The sequence below is a fragment of the Mesoplodon densirostris genome, chromosome 3 (assembly GCF_025265405.1).
Source record: "Mesoplodon densirostris isolate mMesDen1 chromosome 3, mMesDen1 primary haplotype, whole genome shotgun sequence".
In the NCBI taxonomy this organism is placed as follows: Eukaryota; Metazoa; Chordata; class Mammalia; order Artiodactyla; family Ziphiidae; genus Mesoplodon; species Mesoplodon densirostris.
Genome location: NC_082663.1, coordinates 125,441,243 through 125,453,809, shown reverse-complemented (window position 1 = coordinate 125,453,809; position 12,567 = coordinate 125,441,243). Strand labels below are relative to the sequence as shown.

At 36.0% G+C, this 12,567-nt stretch overlaps 1 protein-coding gene across 1 annotated transcript in view; it reads left to right on the top strand.

Moving 5' to 3' along the window:
• Positions 1 to 12,567, top strand: part of LARS1 (leucyl-tRNA synthetase 1) — a 68,674-nt gene that overhangs the window by 43,782 nt on the left and 12,325 nt on the right. Inside the window, exons 22-27 of the mRNA XM_060093576.1 lie at positions 890 to 953; positions 4,008 to 4,191; positions 8,104 to 8,194; positions 9,430 to 9,570; positions 10,968 to 11,108; positions 11,367 to 11,477. Coding sequence (XP_059949559.1) covers positions 890 to 953; positions 4,008 to 4,191; positions 8,104 to 8,194; positions 9,430 to 9,570; positions 10,968 to 11,108; positions 11,367 to 11,477 — 732 coding nt within the window. The remainder of the gene's footprint in view (positions 1 to 889; positions 954 to 4,007; positions 4,192 to 8,103; positions 8,195 to 9,429; positions 9,571 to 10,967; positions 11,109 to 11,366; positions 11,478 to 12,567) is intronic.

The window sequence follows — 12,567 nt, the reverse complement described above, 5'->3', positions numbered from 1 at the left end:
GACTCTTAACCACTGCGCCACCAGGGAGGCCCAAACATAAACATTTTTTAAATGGTAAAGATTGCTAGGCTGGGCACAGTTCCTCCTTAGTTGTGCTGCCTTCAGGCAGAGCACAACTTGAGTAACCAGTTGTGACCCTAATGACAGGAGGTTCCCTAAAACCCTAATTTTGACCTCATGAGCTTGTCCATTCATTTCTGAATGACTCTAATTGCTATAAATCTCTTCTTTTTTTAAAAAATTTTTCTTTCATTTATTTATTTTGGCTGCGTTTGGTCTTTGTTGATGTGCGCGGGCTTTCTCTAGTTGCAGCAAGTGGGGCTTTCTCTAGTTGCAGCAACTCTTGGTTGAGGCGCAAGCTTCTCATTGCGGTGGCTTCTCTTGTTGCGGAGCACAGGCTCTAGGCACGTGGGCTCCGTAGTTGTGGCGCACCGGCTTAGTTGCTCCGCGGCATGTGGGATCTTCCTGTACCAGGGCTTGAACCCGTGTCCCCTGCATTGGCAGGTGGATTCTTAACCACTGCACCACCAGGGAAGCCCTAAAGCTCTTCTTTATGACCAGCTGAAGTGTTCCAGAGTTATAGTGGAATCATCCACGTGTCTAAACCAATTCCCAAGGGACAGTGTTGGTTAATGGAAAGAGCCGTGGACTGAGTATCAGACTGGAGATGCTGTCCTAGCTTTGTCACTGACTAGATTAGTGACTCAGACAAGTCACTTCAGTTTTCTCCTCTGTAAAGTTAGTATAAGGTAGCTTTTCCTTACCATGCTTCTGATCCTTTTGGTTTTTATCGGATTGTGGCCAACCCATTTAATTTGATGTGGCTGATTTGGTTTATTTTATTTATATATATTCTTACTAATGTCTGATCATTGACTTTCTCTTTCAGATGTCAAAATCCACAGGCAACTTCCTCACTTTGACCCAAGCTCTTGACAAATATTCAGCCGATGGTGAGTATGCTTTTTTGTTATTGCTGTTGCAGTGTCCAGTTCTCTTTAGATTACAGAAGGCAAGTTAGCATTGTTGTTTCAGTTTCATTGCTTTTCTCTTTCACTTTCACCAATACTTTAAAATATTCATGTTTTCTTTGTGTACAGGAACGTAATTTTTAAAACATAAGAATTACTGATCTGATCTGTTTAGGAACAGATTTAAGCTAAGATTATTAGTCCTCTTTTAAAGGAAACTCACTGTAAGTGCTACCGGGTTTGTTCCTAATTTCATGCTACTTCTAAGATTAAAGAGTTGGTTTGTAGGAGGACTTCCCTGGTGGTCCAGTGGTTAGTACTTCGCCTTCCAATGCAGGGGGTGCGGGTTCGATCCCTGGTCGGGGAGCTAAGATCCCACATGCCTTGCGGCCAAAAAACCAAAACATAGAAGAGAAGCAGTGTTGTAACAAATTCAATAAAGACTTTAAAAATGGTCCACATCAAAAAAAAAAAAAATCTTAAAGAAAAAAAGAGTTGGTTTGTAGAGATGTTAAATATGTAGGAAGCTTTTTCAAAGTATTTCCTCCATATTTGGTATACATATAAGTGACTTGAACCTAGGAGCATTCATTTCTTCAAAAAATATGTTTTCCCTGGCCTCATTACTATTCCATTTAACTGTTACTTTGTCGAGAGAAGAAATGCACTGTCTAACCTGAAAGAACCAGTCATTTCTTATGTAATCCAGTCTTTGGTCATCATGGCTGATCATTTGCTGATCATGGCTACCATAGTTTGAGACTGCACTGAAGGGGATGGGGAAGAACTAACCTAAGTTACTTAGTAAAACAGTATTTTGACTGAACACAGTAAGGCAAAAAGAACTGTACACAAATACTGTAGTTATTTTTTTTAAAGAGGTGTAGATTAGCAATTCTGAAACTTTTGTGGGTTTACTGGGATTTAACAAATAAATATATTATAGATGAGAGCTCATTGTCAGAAGCTATAAATAGGTCAAGAGGAAATGCTAGAATGAACCCTGTGGTGTTGGATTGGAATTGGCAACATCAGTATGAACTCACAGGTTTTATTTTACATACAGACAGATATAAAAATAAACATAGATTTATGTGTGGGTTAGTATACATGCATTTATTTTCCTAGTTCTTTCTGCTCAGAGAGCCCATGGATAATGAAACACCTGGCATTCAGATCTTGGTTTCTAAATACCATTCTCCATAAAAGGAACTAGGGTTCCTAGGAGAAGGGTTGATTTGAGGGCTGGAGTAGGGAAAATACAAGATGAGTATGGAACATTTTATGATGGCAGAAAGTAAGGAAGTGTTTAAAAAAGGATGGGGACAGTTTGAAAGGGCACAGGAGCCAACCTGACGGGGCTCCCAATTGCCCACACTAGAGCAATTTAGGAAACATAGTAAATAATGATAGTATTGAATTATAACCCAGTAAATAAATTAAATATTTATGAATCCATATGAATGTACAGTAATAATTGAATAAATAAGTGGGGGAGTAGGGACTGTTCTTCCTTTCGGAAGAATTCCAAATAATAAAGTAGAAGGACTGAGTGAAATATAAAATCACCATTAGACAAATATCATAGTAATACTGTCACAGACAAGATCCATCAGTGGTTGCCAAAATCAGTGGGAGAAAGTGAAAAAAAAAAAAAGATTTTTTGCGTATTCTCAGAGTCTCTCTCCCAAGATATTTCTTAATCACAAAGGGAAATCAGTAACTTTACAGTGGAGCAACTTGGCAGGCAGTCTACCTGACCAAGTGAGGAAGGTTTGCAATAGTAGTAATAAGTCATATCAGTATTACCTACCTCCCTGATAATGATGCACTGAGAAAGACACACAGCATCACTTTTGTGATATTCTTGCCAGAGATTCATAACATCAGTTTAATCATGAGAAAACATCAGACAAACCCAGGTTGGGAGAAATTCTATTAAATACCTGACTACTGTTCATCAGAAGTCAAGGTCCAGGACAGACTGAGAAACTGTCACAGATTTGAAGAGACCAAGGAGATACAACAGTCAAATGCAAGGTGGGATTCTGGATTGGATCCTAGAACAGAGAAGGATATTAGAGGAAGCACTGGTGAAATTTGAATAAAGTCTGTAGTTCAGCTAATAGTATCATACTAATGTTAACTTCCTGCTTTTGAAACTGTGGTTATGTAAGTTGTTAACATTAAGAGAGTCTGGTAAATGGTATATGTTTATTCTCATCTTTGGCATCTTTTCTGTAACTGTAAAATTATTTCAATGTAAAAAGTTAAAAAAATGTGTTCAGCTTGTGTATTGTAAAAGATGTTTAATGCATACATAACTTGATGTTACATATTCTCATCTCCTCCTTTAAGGTGCAGATGGTAGCATATACCCTACATACTGTTTTGAAATTTGCCTTCTTCACTTAGTTCATATTTGAGATAACTTCATGTTGATACATAAGAGTTACCTCACTCTTTTACAGCAATATAGTCTTCCATTGCAAGGATGTCCTGTAATTTATTTAGACTTATTGATGATTTTTTCAGTATTTTAGAATGGAAGATTTTGGTTGAAAAGTTGTATTTTGTTAGTAGGAAAGTTAGAAGAATCTGCTTTTAGGACTAAGAAGATCTGTATTTGTGCACATAGGGCACTTCTGTGTGTTCTGAATGCATTAAAATACAGTAATATTTTGCTACCTGTAAATGAGGCTGAGATGTTGACAGGGATATCTTTCCCCAGTTTATCATTTTTTCCCTCTGCCTCATTATAGATCACTTTATCTCATTAACTCAACATGCCTGAGAAGAAACACATATTGATGCTAAGTGTATGCAAATCAATACAGAAAATTCAAATATTTTAGCAACATCATTATGGATTCTACTTTTGGTGATCTTTATTTTTGCTGTTGATATATGCAGTTCTTTAAAGCGTTTGTTATTTCTTAATTTATATGTAGGCTTGGCAGTGTACTCAACTGGATACATAGTTGATATGCAGTAACCACATTTTTAAATCATCGATTGATTTTTTTCTTTTTCCAGGAATGCGCTTGGCTCTAGCTGATGCTGGTGACACTGTTGAAGATGCTAACTTTGTGGAAACTATGGCAGATGCAGGTATTCTCCGTCTGTACACCTGGGTGGAATGGGTGAAAGAAATGGTTGCCAACTGGGATAGCCTTAGAAGTGGTCCTGCCAACACCTTCAATGATAGAGTTTTCGCCAGGTAACCTATGGACCCCAACCACTTTGTACTTTAGAGTTGCTTAGTCCTGGTGTATTTTTAACTTTTCTTTTTTTTTCCCTCATTAAATAAATTAGATGTTAATAATAACTACTATTCACTGAAAGCTTACTTGTGCCAGGTACTATGCTAATTACTTTGCATCCATTATCTGATTTTAGCCTTCTAGCAATTTTATATGATAAAGATATTATTAGCTCTATTTTATAGTTAAAGAAATTGAAGCTTAGAAAAATTAAGTATTTCATTAAATGTCTCAAAGCTGGTAATTTCAAACTTGGGATATGAATTTGTTTCTGTCATCCAAAGCCCATTCTCAGGACCATTTTACCATGCTGTCTTGCATTAGAGGAGTGTGGAATGGTTAAAGGAAAAGTAGGTTAAAGGAAAAGAGTTGTCTTTTCTTTTTTCCTTCAAAAAACATTTATCAGTCTTTTTGTATCAGGAACATCTGAAGCACTGGTATTACAAAGATGAATAAGACTTGATCCTTCATTGTAGTCTAGCAGAAGAGAAAAACACTTACCCAACCAATTATAAGTGCAATAGTAGGGATAGAGGGAAATTAGAGGAGATGGCATGTGAGTTCTGGGTTTCTTGAAAAATAAACCTAATTTTTGAGGGAGAGGAGAAAGCCACAGAAAGAGTATGGTATTTATTTGAAGTGTACAGTATGTGGAGAGCAGGAGTAGGAGATCAAACAAGTTGGGGCCATATTAGGCCAAATTATAAAGGGCCTGAGGTAGTGTAAGGAATATATTTTTAATCCAATGTCAGTTGTTTAAAATGCAGCAACTAAGCCTGACTACAGCCTTAGTAAAGCTATTTTCATATTGCATTTTGGGCTTCTTAATAAAGTTTCCATCAAGGAATTTTTTTATTTGTTTTTTTAATTTTTGAATTTTATTTCATTTATTTTTTTATACAGCAGGTTCTTATTAGTCATCAATTTTATACACATCAGTGTATACATGTCAATCCCAATCTCCCAGGTCGGCACACCACAACCCCACCCCCACCACTTTCCTCCTTGGTGTCCATACATTTGTCCTCTACATCTGTGTCTCAACTTCTGCCCTGAAAACCGGTTCACCTGTACCATTTTTCTAGGTTCCACATATATGTGTTAATATAGGATATTTGTTTTTCTCTTTCTGACTTAACTTCACTCTGTATGACGGTCTCTAGATCCATTCACGTCTCAACAAATGACCCAATTTCATTCCTTTTTATGGCTGAGTAATATTCCATTGTATATATGTACCACAACTTCTTTATCCATTCGTCTGTGGATGGGCATTTAGGTTGCTTCCATGACCTGGCTATTGTAAATAGTGCTGCAATAAATATTGGGGTGCATGTGTCTTTTTGAATTATGGTTTTCTTTGGGTGTATGCCCAGTAGTCAGATTGCTGGATCATATGGTAGTAATTCTATTTTTAGTTTTATAAGGAACCTCCATACTGTTCTCCATAGTGGCTGTATCAATTTACATTCCCACCAACAGTGCAAGAGGGTTCTCTTTTCTCCACACCCTCTCCAGCATTTGTTGTTTGTAGATTTTCTGATGATGCCCATTCTAACTGGTGTGAGGTGATACCTCATTGTAGTTTTGATTTGCATTTCTCTAATCATTAGTGATGTTGAGCAGCTTTTCATGTGCTTCTTGGCCATCTGTATGTCTTCTTTGGAGAAATGTCTATCTCGGTCTTCTGCCCATTTTTGCATTGGGTTGTTGGTTTTTTTAATATTGAGCTGTATGAGCTGTTTATATATTTTGGAGATTAATCCTTTGTCCTTTGATTCGTTTGCAAATATTTTCTCCCATTCTGAGGCTTGTCTTTTCATCTTGTTTATGGTTTGCTTTGCTGTGCAAAAGCTTTGAAGTTTAAGTAGGTCCCTTTTCTTTATTTTTGTTTTTCTTTCCATTACTCTAGGAGGTGGATCAAAAAAGATATTGCTGTGATTTATGTTAAAGAGTGTTCTTCCTATGTTTTCCTGTAAGAGTTTTGTAGTGTCCAGTCTTACATTTAGGTCTCTGATCCATTTTGAGTTTATTTTTGTGTGTGGTGTTAGGGAGTGTTCTAATTTCATTCTTTTACATGTAGCTGTCCAGTTTTCCCAGCACCACTTATTGAAGAGACCGTCTTTTCTCCATTGTATATCCTTGCCTCCTTTGTCATAGATTAGTTGACCATAGGTGCGTGGATTTATCACTGGGCTTTCTATCTTGTTCCATTGATCTGTGTTTCTGTTTTTGTGCCAGTACCGTATTACCTTGATTACTGTAGCTTTGTAGTATAGTCTGAAGTCAGGGAGTCTGATTCCTCCAGCTCCATTTTTTTCCCTCAAGACTGCTTTGGCTATTTGGGGTCTTTTGTGTCTCCATACAAATTTTTTTTTTTTTTTTTTTTTTTTTTTCTGTATGTGGGCCTCTCACTGTTGTGGCCTCTCCCGTTGCGGAGTACAGGCTCTGGACGCAAAGGCTCAGCAGCCATGGCTCACGGGCCTAGCCGCTCTGCAGCATGTGGGATCTTCCCGGACCGGGGCACAAACCCATGTCCCCTGCATCGGCAGATGGACTCTCAACCACTGCGCCACCAGGGAAGCCCTCCATACAAATTTTAAGATTTTTTGTTTTAGTTCTGTAAAAAATGCCATTGGTAATTTGATAGGGATTGCATTGAATCTGTAGATTGCTTTGGGTAGTATAGTCCTTTTCACAATATTGATTCTTCCAATTCAAGAACATGGTATATCTCTCCATCTGTTGGTATCCTCTTTAATTTCTTTCATCAGTGTCTTATAGTTTTCTGCATACAGGTCTTTTGTCTCCCTAGGTAGGTTTATTCCTAGGTATTGTATTCTTTTTGTTGCACTGGTAAATGGGAGTGTTTCCTTAATTTCTCTTTCAGATTTTTCATCATTAGTGTATAGGAATGCAGGAGATTTCTGTGCATTAATTTTGTATCCTGCCACTTTACCAAATTCATTGATTAGCTCTAGTAATTTTCTGGTGGCACCTTTAGGATTCTCTATGTATAGTATCATGTCATCTGCAAACAGTGACAGTTTTACTTCTTCTTTTCCAATTTGTATTCCTTTTATTTCTTTTTCTTCTGTGATTGCCATGGCTAGGACTTCCAAAACTATGTTGAATAATAGTGTTGAGAGTGGACATCCTTGTCTCGTTCCTGATCTTAGAGGAAATGCTTTCAGTTTTTCACCATGAGAATGATGTTTTCTGTGGGTTTTGTCGTATATGGCCTTTATTATGTTGAGGTAGGTTCCCTGTATGCCCACTTTCTGGAGAGTTTTTATCATAAATGGGTGTTGAATTTTGTCAAAAGCTTTTTTTGCATCTATTGAGATGATCATATGGTTTTTCTTCTTCAATTTGTTAATATGGTGTATCACATTGATTGATTTGCATATATTGAAGAATCCATGCATCCCTGCGATAAATCCCACTTGATCATAGTGTATGATCCTTTTAATGTGTTGTTGGATTCTGTTTGCTAGTATTTTGTTGAGGATTTTTGCATCTATATTCATCAGTGATATTAATCTGTAATTTTCTTTTTTTGTAGTGTCTTTGTCTGGTTTTGGTATCAGGGTGACCATCAAGGAATTTTTAAACAAGCATGTGGTTAACTGTGTTGTCATAAACAGGAGCCCTAAGTAGTGTTATGACAATACTCAAGAGTGGATAGACAGTGGGAGGCTGCAATAGTCAGTTTTGAGGAATACAAAGATGGTTTTGTGGTTGAGCGGTCTTAAATGTTTCATGCATTGTTCTCATTTTAATGTTTACTAGTATGTGTGGAAGTTTTTTATACCTGTATATATGTACTTGCCTTTAAACTCAATTACCTTTTTTTTCCTATTCAACAGTGAAATGAATGCAGGCATTATAAAAACAGATCAAAACTATGAAAAGATGATGTTTAAAGAAGCTTTGAAAACAGGGTTTTTTGAGTTTCAGGTAGGCTATTCTCTTCATAGCTATAAAATATGTCAGTGTGAATATGATGTATTTCTTGTTTTTTTCCCTCCTGCTGTAGCATTATAACTCATATTAAGTGGAGACTGAAAATTTGTAAAATATTCAATAAATTGTGATTTTAAATAGTTTTTTTGGGTACTTTTTGTATTATGTCTCTTTAATGTAAGTAATTCTATTCCTAGTTGAGCTGTGGGTTAATAAAGAGGTTAAATCTAAAAATTAGTCACGTTTTCCAGGAAAACACTTTAAAGTTGATAAAAACCAAAGGCATAATTGCAATTAATTGCTGTTAGTTTGAAAGCAAACATTTTCTGAGGTTTTCCACAAGGTGTCAGCATATCCTCAAGTTTGGCAGTTCAAGTGCTTAAAGTAAAAATGTAGCTTTCCTCAGTTAGTTTTGTAAAATATCACATTGGGATTTATGTAATTTGGTTTTCAGAGATGTGATTAAATAAGGATAAGTGCTGAGCATAGCAGTGTGTCATATTTACAGCCTTTTTGATGCTATTAATACATGCTAGTGAGCATTCACCCTTAGTACACAGTTTAAATTGTTCATCTTTTATGTCCATTGCAAAATGTCTTTTTCAGATATTTTTCTTGAGAATCAGTATAAAACTGCATTATCCTTTTGTTAGGATTGATTTACATTTTTTTTTCTGAAAAACAGGGCTAAGTGAACATTTATTTGATTTTAGAATTGAAAAAAGATTTCCTAATCATAAAAGCAAAAGAAAAGAATAACCAAAAAAATTCTGATGAATTTGCTATCATAGATAAGAAAAACATAACTGAAATCATCTTAAAAATACACAGTTAATTGGAAAATTATTTACAGTCTGTATTTCAGGATTTTGACAAGCCCATCAAAAAAATGCTAATGGTGCAAAGAACAATTACCAAAGGACATGAACAAACAACGCCCCCAAAAGAACCCTAAATGGCTAAGAAATGCTTAAAAAGAAATACTTAATAGCAAAGATTATCGAGGATGTATAAGTTTAAACAATTTATTGTTTTTAACCTAAGGATTGATATACATTTATTTTCACGTTGTTAAAAATAAAGTAAAACCTTTACTAAAGTTTATTATGGTATTTTAAAAGACTAAATACTTAAAAATGCATTAAAATAGAGATACTGAGGTTTTTTCCCTATAATTTTATTTTAAAGAAGTTGGGGAGAGAAATGGTAAATATCTCCAAATTTTGTAGGCTGCGAAAGATAAGTACCGTGAATTGGCCATAGAAGGGATGCACCGAGACCTCGTGTTCCGGTTTATTGAAGTTCAGACACTTCTGTTGGCTCCATTCTGTCCTCATTTGTGTGAGCACATCTGGACACTCCTGGGAAAGGTAGCTTTATGCATTTAAGATGTTCTGGGTGGTTTTGATTTGGGCCTCATTAAATAAATGTTGGGATAATAATGTTACTTAAGAGAGAAAGACTGAAAATGAATATTTCAAGAATAATATTGGGTTCATTATCTCATAATTATTGCAGCAGCTTAAACTGAAGCTACATCGGGTATATATGCCTTAATTTATACACACACGGTGTATATATTTTATTTTATTAAAAAATTTTTTTAAATTTATTTTATTTATTTATTTTTGGTTGTGTTGGGTCTTCGTTGCTGTGCATGGGCTTTCTGTAGTTGCGGCAAGCGGGGGCTACCCTTCATTGTGGTGTGTGGGCTTCTCATTGAGGTGGCTTGTCTCATTGCAGAGCATGGGCTCTGGGCACGCGGGCGTCAGTAGTGGCACGTGGGCTCAGTAGTTGTGGCTCGCAGGCTCTAGAGCACAGGCTCAGTAGTTGTGACACACAGGCTTAGTTGCTCCGTGGCATGTGGGGTCTTCCCACTCCAGGGCTCAAACCCATGTCCTCTGCATTGGCAGGCGGATTCTTAACCGCTGCGCCACCAGGGAGGCCCCCCTCTTTTTTTTTAGTTTTTAAAAAATATATATTTTTTATTGTATATATTTTAATAACGTGACTTTGTGCGTGTTGTTTATCACCTAATTCTTATTAGGAAATGTTATAATGTATTTGAATACATGTATAACTAATACTGTTTTCTCAACTGTTTGTTTAGAAAGGTGAAAATATTGAGAAACATATAAATAACTGTTATGAGCTGCTTATAAACAAAGATAGAAGTGTATACTTGGATAAATATTCTTGTTTTATATAAAATTCCTGGCATATGTAGGGCTGCATATTCAGGGATATTATATTAGCATTCTTACTGTGAAGATAAATTTATTTCTCCCAGGCTTCTCCCAGATAAACAGATTGGCTGGTTTAATAACTCCTTTCCAGCATTATTAGCCAAGCTCTTTTGTATTTTTCAATGTGTGAACAATGCAAAAATGTGCTCATGATATATATTCCAAATAGCCATACTTTCAGTACTGGATGTATTAATAGGATAAAAACTGAGAGTATGCATAATTTATATAACAAAGATTAAATTTAGGCAAATTAGCATTACATAATTTTCTTTGAAAGTGAGCATATGTGTGTGGGTATCAATATGCTTGTACAAATGGATGCTAATTAAGAATGTAGAGTCAGACTTCACAGCTTGAACTCTAGGGAACATTAGATCAGGGTCTGTGGAAGTGTGTTATGTGTAGTCAGGTTTGAACTTTGAGCACACAGTTACACACCATGCCTTGGTATGAAACTGTAACCAAGAATCATAAAATAATTGTGTTGTCTAATCTCACTGAACCTTTTTTTTTTTAAGCCCGACTCAGTTATGAATGCTTCATGGCCCCTGGCAGGTCCTGTGGATGAAAGCTTGATACGCTCCTCACAGTATCTCATGGAAGTAGCCCATGACCTTAGACTGCGACTCAAGAACTATATGATACCAGCTAAAGGCAAGGTGAAGTCATTTTTTTTTAAATGTCATTCCTTAAAAGTTATTGGTCAAATAACATTTAATAGTAATGAAAATAAAGACAACTTTCATTAGGGCTATTTTCACTGTTAATGTAGGGCTATTTTCATTTCTAATGCAGTTCTATTGTATGCATATTTTTTAATGTTAAAGGCAGTAGTGCTATATACTGGGAGAGGGTTCTTTCATTTTTGGTGTATATGAAAGTGATTAAATGTTTTTTTTCTTTCTTCTGCCCTGTAGAAGACTGACAAGCAGCTCCCTCAGAAGCCTTCACATTGCACCATCTACGTGGCGAAGAACTATCCGTCTTGGCAACACATCACCCTGTCAGTTCTGCGTCATCACTTTGAGGTGACGTTCTCAATAGACTCCCCCCCGCCTCACCCCAGCAGTGTCGTGTTCTGCCTATGCTGTTTTTGTTTTTAGGATGTTGGCAATGTCTAGGGGAAGGAATACAGGCAGCTTTGTTTAATTACCTTTACACATGGAGTGCCATTTGTTATCCTTGGTGGCTCTTAAATGGATGCCGAGGGAAAAGCTGTTTTTCATCATTTCTGAAACTTTCATAAAAAAATACTAGATCTAGTTGTATGTAATTAAAAGGTGTGGGACTTTTTCATATGTGTGGTTAAAATTATGAAGCAAAAGGACTGAGTTTGCCTTTTGGATTTGTTGTGCCTTGAACACTGGCATTCATGAAGCCTTAACATTATTATGTTTGAAAAAATTTGAAGCTTGGCTCTTGAGTAATTTAAAAGAAAATGTCCAATTTGATAATTACCCATAGAAATGGAGAGTTTGATGTTGTGTTTTTGATTGTCAGGTAAATAGCTGTTAAATATGATAGTTGTATTTAAAGGGAACTCAATATTTAAACTTAGTTCTAGGTTTTCCTAGAGAAAAAAATTCACCTTCCTTTTTCCTTTCACATTCAAAATATGGAAACAAAGTATATGTTGTAGAATTTTTGCTCAGGTTATAAACAACAGTTATCGGTGGACAGAAACCATTAAGGTGCACTTTAAAAAGAGAAAGAAAGAGAGCGATCAAATAGGGATTATGGCCAAAGCATAAAGTGGTAATATAAAGGAAAAATCCTTAGCTTTGATTTTCTAGACCTTTATTGGAATTTTGCCTCAGTACTTTTCATGGTTAACCAAGAAATACTCAGAAGAACTTTTATATTTGTAAGATTTAATGGAAAGAGAAGAGAAAGTATTTTTGTATTCTACAATATGTGAACCTGTTTTTATGGAGAACTACCTCTTCCTTTGATTGCGTTTAATAGAAATGGAGTGTAGCTTTTAGAATCTGCTTGCAGAGTTTTGACTTACGGTAAGTAAAAGAGTAAAAGCTACTTTGGTAGTTAGAAAAATGAAATTTTGCCTCAGTAGCGTATATATTCATACCAGCATTTTCAAGGAAGCAGAAGAACCGAATA